Genomic DNA, 19,685 nt, shown 5'->3' on the forward strand with positions numbered 1-19,685 from the left:
GATAAATTGTGTACATTAGAATTTAGAATTTAGAAACATACTGTTTCTACACAGTTTACAATTTAATAGAGGACATCCAATCTTAGGGAGGCTCATTCGTCATGTCTGCAAATGTCTGCAGAGTCTTTGTCTTAGCCCACTAGACGTGAACATGAGTTGGCTAAGGGAAACCATTCCTAGTGAATAGTGTAAGCCTTAAAACCAAATCCCAAAAATGCTTATAAATAAACAAATATACACACAGAGGAATCAACTGCACCTCAAAGCAGTATAATTACAGTAAATAAAAAAATCACACGTCACAATTTAAAGTCGGTGCAACAAAAGTATAAAACATTGCTTTAACAAAATTTTATTTACACATTAAAAAAAATTAAATATTTGTAGCTAATTACTGGCTTTACAGTACAATTAAAATCTGAGCAAATGCTGCTAAATCTACTTTGATTTTATAGTGTAGATTTATTACTTTCCTTTCTATAAAGATAGAGATCAAACAGTTAATTTGGCACAAGATATTCCAAGGAGTTTATGATCATAATCTTCTTCACAAATCAAGTAAATTACTCCTGAAGTTTAGCGTTAAGACGATCACAACTGTATATGTTAATTTTATAATACAATGGTTTTCATTATAAAATGTGAGGTAGAGCAGCAGATTCCAAAACTTTTCCTTTCCAATGTTGTCTTTTTGGATAAAAGCGACAATCAATAAGCAATCTGAAAATAAAAAAAACATATATATAAAGAGTAAAGGAAGATTTACAGTATCTACTGATAGGAATGTATTAGTTAGCAGTGTTCTATAAGGTACTCAATTGATATTAATGGTACTGAAATGAAAGTAAATGTAGGATTTAACCCTGTTTTATATCCATCCATCCATTTGTCAAATCCGCTTATCTGGAGCATCAGGCATAAGGCAGGGACAAGCCCTGAACAGAGTGAACATGCACACTCACACACAAACACACACCTGGCTAATTCAGCATTTGTGTAACCTATTAGAGCACCAGGAGGAAACCCACATGGACAAGAGAACATATAAACTCCAAATAAGGAGCACCAGGGACTTGAACTCTAGTTTCCTTGTTGCGTGACGTAAGTGCTACTGCAGCACTGCCGCTGCACCAGCATTTTATTTATAAACATTAGACATGTAACATTTTTTTACTATTTTGAAAGAGAGAAAAATGGAGAACAACAAGATAAGTAAAGTGCAACATAAAAAGAGAATAAAGTCCCCATCCAAACATTGCCCCCTGAAACAAAAAAAAAGTAAAAAAGTAGCCAAAACATTTATACAAACTTAAAATAATTCAGACTTCCTTCTTTTGTGTGGTTTGTATTATAATCCCTAAAGTATGAGCCTAGTCAGTGAAACTTGAAGCAAGGACATTCATTATCAGTAGACATCTTACCAATCATATCCTAATTCATTGGGGTAGGCGTTAATAAGGCAGACATGCAAGAAGGAGGTAAGATGTTCCTAAAAACAACTTTCTAAAATTATTTTTTTAACTAAACACAATAGTTTAATACTAACATACGTCATCTAAACAAACCCTAGTAATGTTTAATAAAGCGCTTTGCGTAGACTTCATCACTTCTAGTTTCACTTTCAAAGGAATGGCCTTTCATTTTTCTTGAGCTTTTGCAAATTTTTTGGACCTGTAATGCGCAAAATAATGTAAGAAGACATGAACAACACACATGACAAGATGAGTGAACCATAGCTTGTGGATTCTCATGAACATCTTGCTGCCTGCAGATCAGCCCCACTCCGTTTGGCAGGCCGCCGTGAGGATAATGGCTCAGCAGCATCAGCTGTGGAAATAACTGAGACTGAGATTGTGAACTTCCAATATTCAGCCATTTCCCATGAAGAGGCTGCCGTGAGGACTGTGTCTGAAATTGGTATCAGCTCTGAGAATAACTGACACTGGGACTGTGCATCACCGTTATCAGAGCCCCACCCAAAATATCCGGTCCATGCCCCATTCTACAGGCTGCAGTGGGGTTTACTTGAACAATTGTGTAGATGAGAGAGTGTTAGCACCAGCATCGAACATTTCAAAATCATCACAGATTTTTCATAATTGAGCAAAACATTGTTCACATTTGCTCAGTCAATTTGGTTTCTGATTTAACATTGCAGTAATGCATGTGTCTAGCAAAATATATCAGAGTAAAAGTAGCCATTTGCTTTTGAAAATGTAGTGAAGTAAAAATGAAAGCAGGCAGAAAATGTTATACTCATTTAAAGTAGAAGTAATGTCAAAACATATTCAAGTACAGCAGTGAAGTACTGAATCTCTACTTTGTTCCTGATACAACACTGTTAGTCTGTTCACCTTCAAACAACGATACAGCCTTTGGTTGTTTTTGATCTTGTAGGCTTTTTTTTTTTCCTGTTGTGTTAGAGGTTAAGTAAAAACTGCAACTATTTCTTAAAATGTTGAAGCCAAGTGGAAAAAAAGGTAAACAAAACTAGTGTTGATTCATTCGGTAAACATGAGGACCTTGTTTTATGTGTAATTGGTAGCATTTAGCAGTGCCACAGGGTGTTGGAAATACATTTTCATTAATTTGCTACAGCAGTGGTATAGGAAAATGACATCACTTTTAATACAACGTTCACTTATAGTAATCAATATTTCACAACTTACTTTATAATCCTTGTGGAACTTTATAGTGGTACCCATCCATTGGCATTCTAAAAAAATAAAAATAAAAAAATTATTTCTTCTCTGCTAAAGATGCATGCAACTTATTATTTAAGAAATAAAACCTGTACCTAGATTATGAAAAACAAAAAGATTTTATACTGTATTACAACTTGTATTCCAAGATTTTGGTGTAATGTAAAATTTGTTTATAGATTTTACAATACAAAATTATTCTTTGCATTTATCCAAATAATACATCTCCACATTCATCTTAAATGCTTGTCAATAAAGTACAAAATATATTTTTAAGTATATATGTACTGTACTTAATAATTAGTAAAGTGTACAATAATAAATTATATTTAATGAAACATTTCCCCCAGTGTAACACAATGTAATGGGTCATAACAAAAAATTCTCAGAATTTTAAATGAATCCAGTTACACAGAGAGAAACTTTCCTGTGAAAACAATTCAGAATTGAAAATGGAGATATAAAATTCTAGTTGGGGGGTCTACCTCTATGCACACTAGACATTCCCGCTTTCCTGCCCTCACCCCTAAATCTAGGCAGGCCTCTACGATATACTTTTTGCACGACATTCATTTTTAAATTCACAAGCAGTCAGCAATCTAGCATGCATAATACAGCAGGCAAAGGCTAAAGGGTTCATTGTTCAGATGGAAAAGTTCAAGCTATTAAATTCAGAGCAAGCCCAAAATTTCACACTGCTCAGTCCACATCATGTTTTGCATGTGTTTTATGAATGTGCGTCTGAACACCACAGGAAAGGGAAAGCTCATCATGTTGATGTTTTCCATGGCTTTTTCTCCACCATTCAAACTACCCTGCTGTTTAATCTATGATCAGTTTTCCTCTTTTGGCCACATACAGGGAGGTTGCTTATGGTCCCATGAACCTTAAACTTCTTGACAATTTTATCTACTGTGGTCACGAAAACATGAAGTTCTTTAAAGATGGTATTGTAACCTTTACATTGGTCAACCTTGCGTTTTGCCTTCTGCCGTCTTCCATTCTTCTTCAAATAACTTTCCTTGTGCTTTTCCTTCTCTTGTCTATAATCAGTGTGATTCACATAATGACACAACACCGCTGAGTGATTACTTTGCTTTATTCAAATGTACTGAGTGAATGATTATCAGATTGAAGATGCCTGTGATGTGTTCTAAGGGGTCCCAACACTTTTTTCCATGCTATTTTCATTTGTTTAATTAAATAATAAGTCCTAAATCAAAAGCAAAGTGACTACTCGATGAAATAAAAAATGGTGAAAGCCAATTACTTTTGTCAGTTTCAACTGATTTCAGTGAAAATTATGATTCTTTTTTTCATTAGTGGAAGGATACCAATACATTTTGGTTGTGTCTGTATTTTATTGTAATTTTTTGCTAATGAAAATGCTTTTGTTTTCTTCTATTTTTATTTTATTATTCCATACTGACTTTTGGCTTGCTTATGTATAATTTTATATTATTGTATTATGTCAGGCAGTGGTAGTGCTTCTGCCTCACAACACAGAGACCGGGGTTCACATCCCAGGTTCCTCCTGCATGGAGCTTACATGTTCTCCCCACATCGGCATGGGTTTCCTTTGGGTGTGCTGATTTCCTCCCAGGTATGTTAGGTGAATTGGGGATGCCAGATTGGCCCTAGTGAGTGTGTGTGTTTATCATGTGATGGACTGGTGCACCATCCAGGCATTGCTCCTGCCTTACATCTGAAACTTGCTGTGATAGGCTCCAGCTTCCCTTTGACCCTGCTCTGGATAAATGGGTTTAGAAAGTGGATGGATGTATTATGTTTATACTGTTAATTGTAGTAGCTTTTGTCTATTTTGTACATTGAGCCCAAGGGGGCAGGGCCCCTTGACACTGTAGCTGGGGGACTACCCCGCCAGCTCTATTTAAGAACCTAACAGGTTGTAACCTGAGGCATTAGCGATTGCTCATGTTTGGCTAGCCTCATGTTTAAGACAGTGCGCCTCCTCTGGCTTGTGTTGCAACTTTTTTCATGTATTTTTTTTGTTAGTATTTAATGCTTTAGTTACATTTGTTTATGTAAATATTTTGTTTTTTATTATTTTTCTTGTTACGTATTATATATCAATATTATTTTATTTTGTGATTATTTCAGTTCTATGTGTATGTTTTCGGTTTTGCCATGTTCCTTGTGTTTTGTGGGTGGATCTCCAAGAGGCAGGGCCACCCTTACCTCATCATCAGGTGTTTGCCTCTAGCCTTTAGATTCAGGCTGGAGCAGCAAGGCCCCATGGTTCATCTGTGTGAGTTCTATAGTAATTACTCTAAGTATTGTTTTTCAGGAATTAACTGTGTTTCCTGACCCTTTTCTCTGTTTGCTTGGATTGTGTTTTTGGGACTTGATTGCCTTTCTGGCTACTCATTTTTACTCTTTCATCCCTGTTGTGAATAAATATTCTCTTTTATAAAGATTCTCATTGACTTCCCTCTTTACAAGCCATAGTTTTCTGGGGGTTTTTTTGTGAGACTTTTTGAAGGTCTCTACTGATTATGCTATTTTGTCGACCCAAAAACACAACACACAGCTCATCTTAGAATCCCAATTTTTTGTAAGTTCTTGTTTTGGAATTTTGTCTGCTCATGATTTGAGGTGTTGTTGCTTGTTTTATTGACTTGAATTTTTTCTTTTATGGTTCTCTTTTTGGTCTCCCATGTTTCTCACCTTTTGCTCTTGTTTTGTTGAAGACTTTTGTTTTAGTAAACTCTTTAACCATAAGGAACTTGTTATAATTTGTCACAGTATGTCAAAGTTTTTTTTAATGGTCCCTGTTTTCCTTTTTGAAAATTTTAGCCTCAATTTTGGCCTGAAGCCTGCTTCTCGAGGTCTTTGATTTTGTTGCAAGACTTCATAAGAGAGCTAGGGCCTAGGTTTTTTTTTTTTAAAGCTTATCTTGAGTTTTGAGAGCTGGCAAATTAAAACACATGCTTGCATAGGTGACCCCATGTAAGCCTTCAGAATATGCCTTCCTTACTTAATTCTGTGCATGGTCTAATTCGAGTTTCACTCTTTTACCTTCCTCTTATCTTGTGCCTCCTTTTGACTTGCCCTTTTGTAGAAAATATGTTACAACTGCAGTAATGTCTTACCTCTGTTTTATTTTTTCTTTAATTTTGTAATTCTTCCCTTCTGGCTTTCATTTGTTCTGTTTTAGTTTTATAATTTTATAGTTTTACTTACTCTAAACCAGGGGTTCTCAAACTCGGTCCAGGGGACCCCCTGTGGATGCAGCTTTTTGTTCCAACCAGCTTCTGTTTTTAATTGGACTCCAGGGCTAATTAAATGAACCGTTATTTCCCAGATTCCCTGAATTAGAAAACTAAGTTTGGTAAAAAAAAAAAAAAATCAAATGTACTAAGCAGTTATATGGGAATAATGTTTTTTTTTCTTTTAAACGATATTGTCGTCTTTCATTCTACTTTTCCTGGTGTTCTGATTGTTTAATTAATCCAATGTGGGTCTGATGCTAAAGTAGTTGCGGCCTTTCATGATTCAGTGTTATTTGCCTGGGTGTCTGCTCTGTTTGTTTTTAATTATCATTATTAAGATACAAAGAAGGGGTAAACTGCACAGAGAAAGGGCAAAATACAATGAAAAGAGAATTAAGCATTTAAATTCACAGCAAAAACAGAAAAGTTTCTTATAAATGTAAAAATCATGCTGCTATGCTTTTCTGAATGTAGAATAAGAGAATAGAAAAAAAATTACCAGCTAATTAAATGAGATCAGTGTTATGAGTTGTTGTCACTGGTTATGAATCTGGTTGGAACAAAAACCTGAAGCCACAGTGGGCCCCCAGGACTGACTTTGAGAACCCCTGCTCTAAACCAAGTCTGTATGTAAGGAAAAGGACTGATTTTCAAATAGGACTCTCAAGTATTGTGATCATTTAAGTTTCCTCACCTATTTCCCAGTGGCATTAGTTAAAATAAGCCACTGGTTGCTTTGGCCCCTCTAAATATTTTGCCCAATTGCATATCTGTCTTGGTTTAGAAATTAATGTTTTGGATTTTTGCTCACCATTTTGGATTTTGGTTTTTGGATTGGTATTTTGCTATTAATACCTACTTCTTGTTAATCTTTGTCTATTTTTTATTTCTTATCTTATTTATGTTTGCCTTTTATTTTGTTCTTTGGGTTTCTTTCCTCTGTTTGAAATAAATTAGATTATCCATCCATCCATCCATTTTCCAACCCGCTGAATCCGAACACAGGGTCACGGGGGTCTGCCGGAGCCAATCCCAGCCAACACAGGGCACAAGGCAGGAAACAATCCTGGGCAGGGTGCCAACCCACCGCAGGACACACACAAACACACAGCAAGCACACACTAGGGCCAATTTAGAATCGCCAATCCACCTAACCTGCATGTCTTTGGGCTGTGGGAGGAAACCGGAGCGCCCGGAGGAAACCCACGCAGACACGGGGAGAACATGCAAACTCCACGCAGGGAGGGCCCGGGAATCGAACCTAGATCCCCAGATCTCCCAACTGCGAGGCAGCAGCGCTACCCACTGCGCCACCGTGCCGCCCTAAATTAGATTATTAGTGATGTAAATCTTCATTAAGTTACTAATGGAATTCTTTCTGTTTTCATTTTTTAAATAAATTATCTTGTGACTTTTAAGTTTAAAAAGTTTTTTTTTTCTCTCCGCAGCTTGTATCTTGCTGTTTGGGTCAATCATAACAAAATGTGGCATCTATCTCTTAATGGCTGTCTACTGCTGACTCTAGTCATGATGAAACTCTCCACTTGATCAAAGAATATCTTAAACTGAAAGGAATATATGTCTGTTGAAGACCACCTGCTTACAACCCTGAGGCCTCTGTTTGTGTCTTCTGTAAGTATTTTATCACACTGGGGTTTTCCATTCATGTCTGGATTCTCATCCATCAAGAGAGTAGTAAGCTTTAGCCAATATACTGTATAAAAAATTGGTACTCGAATATTGTATAATGCTGGTTAATGTGTTTTTGCTTATATAAAATAAAATAATCAAAATGCCATCACTTATGCTTACAGAAAATAATTGAATAAATATTGTGTCTTTTTTTCTTCCACACACATGTTGCTGTAACACACTTAGACGTTACTCACGTGTATAAGGCTGGGAGTGTGACTGGACCATTCATATGAGGCAGCGAGGGTGGAAAACCTCCTGCTTGTCCAAGGGGATTTGAAGACATTCCTGGTGGCCACATTGGATAACCAATGGGTGGAAGCTGGTTAGGAAGAGGTGGTCCTTGAAGAGCTGGGGGAGTGTAATGATGATGGTGATGGACTGATGATGCCCGGGGTCTGTCTGACTTTACTACAATAGGTGCAACAAAGTTGTTATCCTAAAAATAGACATTAAGAAAATACAAACAAACATTTCAATTATAAAAATGACACTTTTATTATAAATTGTAAAGTGGGTCATATTACGCCCTAACAATGCTTGAGTAATTATTATGAAGCTGATTGATGACTCTTAATTAGCCTTGTTTGAGAGCGCCCAGTGATCGAGCAGTGTTGTCTCCTGGGTGGATTCCTGCCTTGTGCCTATAATTGATAGCCCAGACTTTACACACTCCATTAAAAAAAGTGGGTTTTAAAAATTGATTTTTACAGCATCATTCAGGGTGAACAAAACTAAATTCAAAGTAAATTCTGTTAACAAACAGTACACAGAAGTATTGTGAAGAATATTTTGTAGTTTATTTTAATTCAAAAGTATGAAGTTACTTCTTGATCTTCAATTGAAGGACTGCTTGGACTAATCTTCCAAAATATATGTCACGAGAACCTATTTGATGACCTGCCTTTCAAATTCTAAAGACCCTGCTATTTTATTGTGTTTTTCTGTTCCCTTTTTCAAGTGACAGCAGAGATGACTTAAAATGTGTAAGTTAAGTTTATTTAGTTGTGTTCATTAGATTTTAAGTTAACTAATATGAGATTTTCTGTGTGTTGTGATTTCAGTCCCAGGAAACTCCAAAACAAGTCTGTTTTATATTACAACCAGGGTTTATTTACTGGTTTATATTTATTTTCTGTTTTTCTGTTGTTTTTGTTAAGTTTGAATTATTTTTCAGTGTCTGTTATTCAATGTTTCTATTGGATTTATTTTTCCGTAATAATATACTGTCTTTTTAAAGTTGTATACGTTTCTTGTAGTATGTGGGTGGAGCCTCAGGAGGTGGGGCCACTCTGACATCACTACTGGTGAGATCCGTCCGGCTTTATAAGTTGGCCAGAGAGAAAAATCCATTTGTGGTTCACTGTCGTTTTTGAGTGCAGTGTTTGTAAATATTGATTTTTCTAGTTTGATGGGCAGCACGGTGGCGCAGTGGTAGCGCTGCTGCCTCGCAGTTAGGAGACCCGGATTTGCTTCCCGGGTCCTCCCTGCGTGGAGTTTGCATGTTCTCCCCGTGTCTGCGTGGGTTTCGTCTGGGCGCTCCGGTTTCCTCCCACAGTCCAAAGACATGGCGGTTAGGTGGATTGGTGATTCTACATTGTCCCTAGTGTGTGCTTGGTGTGTGGGTGTGTTTGTGTGTGTCCTGCGGTGGGTTGGCACCCTGCCCGGGATTGGTTCCTGCCTTGTGCCCTGTGTTGGCTGGGATTGGCTCCAGCAGACCCCCGTGATCCTGTGTTCGGATTCAGCGGGTTGGAAAATGGATGGATGGATGGATTTTTCTAGTTTCTTAAAGACTTGTTGCACTGAAGTGCTAAGTAGGAAGGGAAAAGTTCCTCTGTCATTTTCTGTCTTTGTATTCCCAAGTAAATTGTGGCACATGCTTTTTGAATCAATAAAGGAAGGGTGTATATTCTTTTACCATTTGCTAAACTGTTACCTGGTCAAGACAATGGATGAATCAACCCAACCTTGTGTAATTCTGTAAAAAACATTCAAACAACAACATTATCTCTTCAGGACAGCAAAAAAGCATCTTACTAACCTTCTAAATATAAATTACTGGCTATTCTGAAGTAATAAGAAGACTGCTGTTTTCCATCTGAAAGTATTCTTCACATTATAATCTGAGCATGAAAAATAATTATGCCATAAAACAAATGTAACTTATTAAAAAAAATCAACAATTTTTTATTAAAACAGCATTTTTAACTGAATTTGATATCTCACATAAAACAGTTTCAGAAATGCATTCAGCACACCTAAATCTATAATGTACACTGTTTTTTTTGTGTTTTTTTTTTTTTGTGCAGGAGGAATTTGGTGCATTTTAGTGTTATTGAATTGTGTACTGAGGACTGGGTTGCCTTTTTAGGCAGAGCCTTTTCAACTTATTTTTATTTTTTTTGCCATTTATATTGATTCTGAGATTATATGAACAAATAAATGCATTTTTTAAAGACTTCTTTGTGGCCTTGTCCCCTCCCAGCCAAAGAAATTGACAGTTGCTTTCCTTGTTTTTGCATATTTTGTGGTATATGTTTGAATATTAAAGAAGTGTTTGGAACTTTGAAAGCCAGGGCCTGTGGAGTTTGGGGTTAAGCTGACTTGGGTAGGCCTTGTTTGTGGATTTTATAGGCCTACACCCTCTTGCTATAGGAGTGCACTTGATTCATGACACCCTGCAGTTCAAAAAACATGCCTAAGGCTGGTCCAAAAACTTGTAGCATATCTTGATCTTCACCATCAAAAAGGTCAGACCTATAAATCCAAAAACGGGAGAGGATAACCTAAAAAAATCCTGATCAAAGAAAACCAGAAACAATAACCTTTATTATAAAATTTGTTAACAGCAACAGATGCGAAAAATTACACAAGGAACATGATAAAAAATGAAATCAAAAAACCAAGCAAAAATCAGAAAGGGCAAAATGAAAAGGGCAAAAGACCATAAGATATACAATTTCTAAGAACAAACGGGATCTGAACAGCACAAGCAGAAAATATAATTCCTCAGCATCAAACTAAGGCTAACAGATGGTTGGTCTTGGCCTCACTACATTAATAGATCCCGTTACATTAATAGTGGTGAAAGGGACTGGGATAGAATTACAAACATTAATTGTATCGTTCTTTGTGACTTTATTTGTAAATGATGTTTTTAAAGAGTTTTTCTTTCTCCTTTTGTATTTTTAATTCTTTAGCATTTTGTGCATTTAGGTTTATTCATTTAGTGTGTATTTCCATTTAGTTGGTATTTGTTGTTCTCCTTTGTGCGCTGACCCTAGAAGATGGGCCCTAATGATGCTGCAGCTGTGGGACCACTCCCAGCATTATACAGCTTAGACAAAACTCAGTGCTTGTCCTGTGATATTAGTTGTACTTTTGTTGTTTGGTAATTAGGGTTGTAGTTCCTATGTTCTTAATGATCAACAGCCTTTCCTTTGTTATTTAGAGAAGTTGAGATGTAGTTTGAGCCTCAAAGCTACTGCTTTAGTACCTAAAATAACCACCTTACCTCAAAACCTCTGTCTTGAAACTTTGTCACCATCCTCAAAGGATGAATTTGTAAGAGATGCTAATGCATGTGTCAAAGCACTGTTTCCTTGACTAACCCGCTACTGCTAACCAGGGATTGTGATGTCAAAGAAGCTCAAAACACTGAGGAACATTGGTAGGTAAAAGTAAAGAAGCAAAGTGAGTGTTTTACAAAGTGCAAGTAGTGGACAAGCAAACATTAGAGCCAGCTCAGATGTCCATTCAATGTTTCGTGCCTGTCATACCACAAGATGAGCAAAGACTGAGGCTTTTTCTACTGTGCTTCATGTTGCAACAATGGGGTAACATTATAGGTAGAAGCTCTTTAAATACATACATACATACACTTTGTGGTGTCATGACCCAGTTTTTTACATGCAAGTGTGTTTGCAACCTGCCCCACTCTCCCTTTGTGAATTTAGCTCAATTGTCTGAGCTGGGGGAGTGGTGGTGGTCCCCCCATTGATTCAAGCACAATTGTCAATGTGGGGGCTGGGGAGGTTGTCCTGGATCCCCCATGATCCACCTATGATTCTGTCACAATGTCACAGGGGTTTTTTCCAGGGATATCCTTGGCCCACATGCAATGCCACCTTGGCTCACAGGTTGGGAAATGCTGTTCTAGCACCTTCTCAGTACAACATGAGTTAAGGAATGATGATGAAAAGTCACGAGGGAATCATATCATCAGTCACTCCCTGGAATTCCCAGCCATATAACTTGATACCCGCAGAGACAACAAGTTACAGCAAATGCTACCATTAAATATATCATGTTGTCCAACTAGAAGTCATTTTGAGTCTAATAGTGTGGCTCTGGCCTAAGTCTGAAAGAGCAAGTGTATGACACAAATGTAGAATGCAGAAAAATAAATATTTAGTTTCAAGCAGCTTCTAAAGGGAGTAAGTATATTTAATACCCTTGGTTGGGGAATATTTAAGAATATAAACTCTATAATTTGAAAAAAAGAGTCCTTTAGAGAAAATGTCACTAAGAACAGGTTAAGGTATCAGATTGCTTTTCATTAAACACTTGCAAAATTTTACTTCAGGCAGAGATTGCCTATAAATAAAAGACGTGTCGGTTTTAATACTATGCAACCTATAAAACATTCCAGAGAGGTTCAGTAATTCAGTATGTCAGAAATCCTCGCCCTGCTCCACTTTCTCAAATAGATTTAGGCAGTGTCCTTTTTTATTTCCATTTGTGCTATCCACTGTAATAGGACACCTCTAATGCTACTGACAAAAATTATATAGATTCTTAGAAGCTTGGTGGAAGTGACCATGACTTATTAAGTGTGAAGGGATAAAGCAAGAAGTTACTTCTCTATTTTGTCACCCACGTTTTAGCTCAAGATCTTTCCAGGGCTAGGGGGCTTGCTTTCAAATTTGATACACAATGGATTTTGTCTCTCACTTCTACTCTGAAGCAGTTACAAGCGTTGCCAAAACAAAGTATAGAACGGTGATACGGGTGGCTTGCACACAATGTTGTAACTGCCATTTAGTGAGTTTTCATTATATGCTGGCACAGGTAACAAGGAAACTGTCCCTGATGATCTCTGGAGCAGTTTATCTTGAAGTTAAACAATTGACTCAAACTGGTCAAGTTCTTTGTGTCCTTGACTAAACCTTGTTTTCTAAATATTTGCTCAGTATCAGAGACAGGGCCCCTGTTTTTCCTGGCTACGCTAATTTCTGTAAACAGACTCTTTTTCTGTTCTGTGGAAGAAAACATCTCAGCTTTACACTGAGCATTTCTAGACTGTTGTTTGCCATCTTTGGAGTATTGTAAAACTTGCCCTGTTGTAGCTGTTAACTGTATTTGCTGAAATAAATATATGTTTAATCATAATATACTTAATAACTTAATAAAATTAATAAAATGAGCTCCTTCCTAGTCTATCTTGGCGGTGATCTCATCAGACCTGCCTCTACTGTAAAAAATCTTAGTGTCATTTTTGATTCCTCCCTCTCTTATTCTGCCCACATAAATCACATTAAGAAACTTTCTTACTTTCACCTCCGTAACATATCCCGTGTTCGCTCCTTCCTCTCCTTCTCTAATGCTGAGAAACTTGTCCATGCTTTTATCACATCCCGCATCGATTATTGTAATTCCCTACTGGCAGGTGCCCCTTCTAATCTTATATCACAGCTCCAGCTTATTCAAAACTCGGCTGCAAGAGTCCTTACACGGACCAGCAGCAGCGAGCACATCACACCCATCCTGCTCCATCTTCACTGGCTCCCTGTGTCTTACAGAATCGAATATAAAATCCTACTAATAACCTACAAAGCCTTAAATAACCTCACGCCAAACTACATCAGTGACCTTCTCCATCACTATGTGCCTGCCCGCCCACTAAGGTCCTCTGATTCTGGTAATCTTGTTGTACCCCACACTAATCTACACTCCATGGGTGACAGGGCCTTCAGTTGTATAGCGCCCAGACTCTGGAATGACCTACCGAAATTAATCAGGTCAACTAACTCCATGAATTCTTTTAAAAAACAACTCAAAACTCATCTGTTCAGGAAGGCTTTTAGCTCTACTTGACTTTATTACCCTTCTCTCAGTTTACCTCTCTGTCAAGATGTTCATGTAACCTGTGTGTGTGTGCTACACCATCAATTATGTTGTCTGTTTTTTTCAGAATTCAGTCTTAATCTTCTTTATTTATTTATCTGGTTTGTACAATGCTATATACTGTATACACTGATGTTCTTTATTATATTCTGTAAGTGCCTTGAGCATGGGAAAGGCGCTATATAAAAAAATGTATTATTATTATTATTATTATAATTTGGAATATACTTTTGGTCTGTGGAGTTTTCCTTCCGTTTTTCAATTTCTATAATCAACTCTGCATCAATCAATGTCAAAGCACAGCCAGAGTCTCTGCTGCTGGTAATGGACACATATCAGATACCTAAAACGAAAAGCACATTCATTTGTTGTAGGCCCCGCAGACTCTTTTGTTTAAATACACACTGACGATATTTAGGCATGACAATCATTTGGATGTTTGCTATGTGTGTGAGGCAACCAAAGAAAAACAAAAAGAACAGACAGCAGGTTACATGTTCTCACTGAGAGCATCTAGTCTGATAAGTGAACCTGCCACCCACACATAGTTAAACAGAAAAATAAACTTTATTTTACAGAGTGCATTTTTAGAGTAGAAGACATTCCAGAGCACATTAAAGGCACGTACAGTATATTTTTACTTTTCCTACATATAATATTGAAAAAAACATTTTGACAAAACCAAAATTTCAATTTCAAGTTTTCACCATATTTACATGCTTATAGCATTCCCGAACACAATTTGACCACTTTCAGAGTGGGGCCTTCATCCCAGGACCACTCACCAAATTAAACTTGGTAGAGTTATTAGCACTGCTCTGCAGAGGTAACTACATACACTAAGGGTGTGTATATATATATATATATGTATATGTATATGTATGTGTGTGTGTGTGTGTATAGTAATATAAATTATATATATACTGTATATAAATATACTATACTATGTTAATATAGTAACCACAAGGTGGCTCACAGACACAATGTCACTGAACACAACCCTGGGTTAAAAAAAAAAAGATTTTTATTTGTTAACAACATATTGAGACTGCAGGCTTCTTTTAAACTGGACCTGGGAATGCTTCTGGTGTCACAATGTTGGTCGTCCGAAGCACTTCCAGGTCATGTGGAAACCAGGGAAGTCCACCACCAGCTGACTCTGATTCCCATGCCACTCTGTGAGTGTGCTTATTGGGATCAGCCACATTCCAACCATTATTCTTCTGTCCCAGTTGGGATGAAGACTGTAAGGTGTTCTGGCCGAGTTAAGTCTAAATTCTCACCATCCTTCCATTATGGCTCCCACATATATATTGTGGTGGGCGGCCGGAATGCCCCTTTTACTTATGTTCCGGGGGAGCAGCCATGGGCTCCTCTGTACCTCTACCGGGACACTTGGTGGCAGCCTCCCTGGCTGACAATGGTGCCTCAGTTTCCTGCAGGGCTTCATGGGAGATGGAGTCCTCCACAGCCCGGTTGGGAGCTGGGGTGGCTGCTAGGGGGTGCTGCCTGGATTCCACAGCCCGGCTGGACAAATCTTCAGCCCCACCTGGAAGTGCAATTGGGACCAGGTGGTCAAGCACCTGGAACACTTCTGGGTGGGCTATAAAAGCGGCCAGCCACCACCACTCAGTGGCCAGAGTCGGGAGGAGAGAATGAAGCTTCAAGGGAGGAGTGGTGGTGTCAGAAGGGCATGTTTTGGTTTACTTGTGCTTATTGTGGGACTGTGTATTGCCTGTGGGGTTCACGGGGAAGACATGCCCCACAGGTGAAGAAAAATAAAAGTCTTGTGTTTATTTTATATGTGCCTCCGTGTCAGTCTGTGTTGGGTCGGCGCCAATATAGCGCCTTTGTTACAATACATAAATAAATATATATAGTATATACCTAGAAATCCAAAAAGAAAGAAACTGAATCATGTATCTGAAAAGTCTTTTATTCATGAGCTTTTGACACCTATCAGGTGTCATCATCCGAGGAAAATGATTAAACATACAGGAATGAAAGGCAACATACTGTATAGCAAAATGGGGGGGGGGGGGGGGGGTAGGTGGGTGTAAGAGGTATGGATTAGTAAGGTGGGGTTCAGAGGGTATTGGTCTTAAAGTCTTTTTTATTATTTGGAAGTTTATCTTTTTCAACCTGCATATGCTGGGTTCATGTCCTAATGTCTGTTAATGAATTTTCATTTGATAACCACGATTCAGCCAGCTCTCTGGCACTTTTGGTATTTGCCCTGAAACATACTTGCGCCATTTCCCAGTTAAACGTGTGTCTGATTGAACTGGTATGTGCATACATAGGCCGTAGGTTCTTCCTTCTGACAGACAGCATTGTGATGTTTTTGTATGCATGTCGCGAGTGTTTTAGTCGTTTATCCTATGTACAGTATACAGCTGGGCACGCACTGCATGGTATACTGCATACTGTGTTTCATGTCTCAGCTGCAGAATTCTAGCTTTTAGCAATAAAAAGAACTGTCTGCAGAGTGCTTCCTTGTTTATTTGCTACTTTAATGCCTTAAACATAATTTTAATATACAAAAACATGCCACCCCCAAGTGAGAGGGATGCTGTCACTAGCAATATATTCTGTTACCTCCACAGCACCGATCAGTGGCCAGTGAGGAGATGTAGTGTCATCCCAGCAGGCAGCAACAGTCCCAGCCTTCCTGGGTCTGGACCTATAAAAACAGACAGACAAGCCAAGGAGGAAATCTTTTTCTGACGTCAGGACAGCAGAGGAGAGGGATCCCTCTGTAAGGCTAAGATTGGGCGATGGCATGTTTTACTTTTTGGTTAATTCTCGACTTTTTTGTTTAAGCAATTGCCAATTAAATGAAGTACAACTGGCTTGGCACTCCAATCTTTGCTCCCATACTGTATCTGACCATTTTCTCACTATATAAATATATTGGGTGCCTGATGCACTCAGGAGGTAGAGGACAAGGCTTGCCTGGAGCGTATTTGGTATAATCAAATTTCATTTTATTTGAACCCTTGATTGGGACCCCAGGAGCACCACTTTTTGGTTACTATCTATCTATATATAATTTATATTTATAAGGAAAGTATTGTGATAAAAATTAAACTTTCAGTTATCAATTAACCACTTTTTATGTCAATATGTGAGTTTGTGGACATGATGAGCATGACAGCACAAAAATGAATCTCTCAGTCTGAAAAAAACTTGGTAGAGTGGGTAAAATCCTAGAAGTTTAATAATTTTGAGAAATATCACTCCAGTAGATTTTGCTTTACAGAATTAACAACATATAAGTGCACTGTATGTAATGTATATTTAAGGAAAGTAATGTGGCAAACGGTGGCGCAGTGGCTAGCGCTGCTGCCTCGCAGTTGGGAGACCTGGGGACCCGGGTTCGCTTCCCGGGTCCTCCCTGCGTGAAGTTTGCATGTTCTCCCCGTGTCTGCGTGGGTTTCCTCCGGGCGCTCCGGTTTCCTCCCACAGTCCAAAGACATGCCGGTTAGGTGGATTGGTGATTCTACATTGGCCCTAGTGTGTGCTTGGTGTGTGGGTGTGTTTGTGTGTGTCCTGCGGTGGGTTGGCACCCTGCCCAGGATTGTTTCCTGCCCTGTGTTAGCTGGGATTGGCTCCAGCAGACCCCCGTGACCCTGTGTTCGGATTCAGCGGGTTGGAAAATGGATGGATGGATGTGGCAAGTTCATAGATTTGACATTACACATTTTAGGCATTCTTGGCTGTGAATTAGCTGCTTTACAGAGTGATGTTGGTGTGTCAAGATATGAGTGATTGGCATGGAGATGTTGTAGCCTTTGTTAAAGTAGTGTTTTTGCACAGCTTTCCCAAAGCTGTTCTTTGTTCACTGTTAGAATTTATAAATCAAAATCATCTTCATATTTTGGAAGCCTCCCCACATTGCAGATTGATCAAGGACTTGTGAGAGCTTTGTGGATATACATACTGTCATAGTTGAGGGAATAGTATGACAGTTATGATTTCAAGCATATACTGAAAGAAGGATTTTTATGTGACACCACCAAACCCAAAGATAAAGACCTGGATGATGATCATTAGCCATGTCTCTAGTCCTGCCCTTTCTGGTTCTCTAAGATAAAAGCCTTCCTCAGAAGGAGATTGCCATTCATTTTAGATCAGCACTAATGAGACACTGAGCTGAGATTCTCAACAGCATTTATTTCTCCTGTGGTGCTTGTTACTAGAATTCCAACCCAGACCATGTGTATTACCTACTCACTCCCCAAGTCTTTTGTACGCTTCTTGCCTCCTTGCTTTTTACAATACATACATACATTTTCAAACTTACTTAATCCAATTCTGGGAAACAGGAAGGTGGGGCCAATCCAGGCAGCACAGGGTGCAAAGAACAAGACACCCTGGATAGGGAATAAGTCTGTTACAGTACAGTAGACTGAACACTTGAACATAAATCATTCAGGCAGAATGAAACCTAGCACAGTTATTAGCATTTTGAAATACTAGAATCTTACTGATTTTTAGCAATTTTGCTCCAGGAGACTTTGCTATACAGAAATATTGATTTTGGGCCCAGTGTCATTCCTTCACACACATTTTACTCCAATTCCAACACAAATGAAGAACAAAAGTACATATACATGTTTTTTCAACAAAATATGATTCTTTTATTTCAACCTATGTAATCAAATAATAGCCTGCAGTGTTTTACTGTTAATACCACTGTTTTATGTAAAGAAACTCTTGCTGGACACCTTCGATTTTTATAGTTAGAATTAAGTGACTTGCTGAGGGTGAACCAGGGGGGACTGTGGCACAAACCTTGAGAATTCTGAGTCCAATACCTTATACACTACATCACACTTCTAAAGCAAATGGAATGGTAATAGGTGATCAACCTGGTTATTCCTCCATATAGACGTGTCCCACTGATGTAACCTCTCATTTCATTATCATTTCTGTCAATCTGGTAGCCTGACAAGGTGACGGCATTCCCTTCAAGCCAAGTCACACAAAATGTGAAGTGTTGCTTGTCATGCCTTAGGTTAGCCATTAGCATAGAAGTTTTGAGGCAACAGTGTGGTGCTGTTTCATGGTGTCAATAGATGTCACTTCAAACTTTATACATACATACACACTTCAAATGGGTTACATTTTAAAATATGGCTCAGAATGGCTGCCTTATCAATCGCTGGGATGTAAGTGCCAGGAAGGATCTGACTTTTCCAGTGATTTTCAGTTGTAACCTTCCTTTACATAATCCTAGCAAGTCTTCAAAATTTGTGAAGACCTAGTCTTGCTGAAGCCAGACATAGAGACAACCATGAGTGAATTTTGCTTAAAAGTGGGTAAGAACAATTTAACGGCTCACTGCATATCACATTTCTGAACCAATCCAATGCTTCATAAAGGCAGTGTTCAAAGTAGGGATGGTGCTTTTGAACAGCAAAGGTCAGAGGTGCAAATGTGCCATGTCAAAATAGCCAGTGTTGTAACATGTTGTATATCTATAGACCACAATGCTTATTTTAACTGTATTTGCTGATGATATGACATATAGTGATGCAATAGTTAAAATGACACAGAGATATTGCAGCACTTCTCAAATGTGTGGAGCCCAGCAACTGCCGTGGTCTATGTGTTAGTTTGTTATTCTCCACCGTCACAGCATTCATTAGAATGTGCAAATTAATTATTAAGATGCGCTTCCTTCTACTACTGAGCTCCTGAATGGATAACAGCAAATTTAGATTTTTATTTTTTCTCAGTGTCAAGTCTTTTGTTCCATATCATGGTAGTTTAAAACACAACTACTGGAGGAACTGGGGATGAGTGTTTTAGGAAGACGCCCTGTGGGTGTAGCCTTTTCAGCACATGATTTTGCCGCCATTCACTACACATTTTTAACGGGTTGTCCCCAGACATGTATTCTTGTTTGAGAATCCCATCTGGCCCC

General features: G+C 38.3%; 1 protein-coding gene across 1 annotated transcript in view; it reads right to left on the reverse strand.

Moving 5' to 3' along the window:
- Positions 1-312: 312 nt before the first annotated feature.
- zgc:112416 (uncharacterized protein LOC550509 homolog) overlaps positions 313-19,685 on the reverse strand; it is a 94,420-nt gene continuing 75,047 nt past the window's right edge. Inside the window, exons 7-9 of the mRNA XM_028808254.2 lie at positions 7,825-8,066; positions 2,670-2,716; positions 313-720 (exon numbers count right to left, since the gene is read on the reverse strand). Of these exons, the coding sequence (XP_028664087.2) occupies positions 2,671-2,716; positions 7,825-8,066 (288 nt within the window). The 3' untranslated portion in view covers positions 313-720; position 2,670. The remainder of the gene's footprint in view (positions 721-2,669; positions 2,717-7,824; positions 8,067-19,685) is intronic.

This window comes from Erpetoichthys calabaricus, chromosome 8, assembly GCF_900747795.2.
Source record: "Erpetoichthys calabaricus chromosome 8, fErpCal1.3, whole genome shotgun sequence".
In the NCBI taxonomy this organism is placed as follows: Eukaryota; Metazoa; Chordata; class Cladistia; order Polypteriformes; family Polypteridae; genus Erpetoichthys; species Erpetoichthys calabaricus.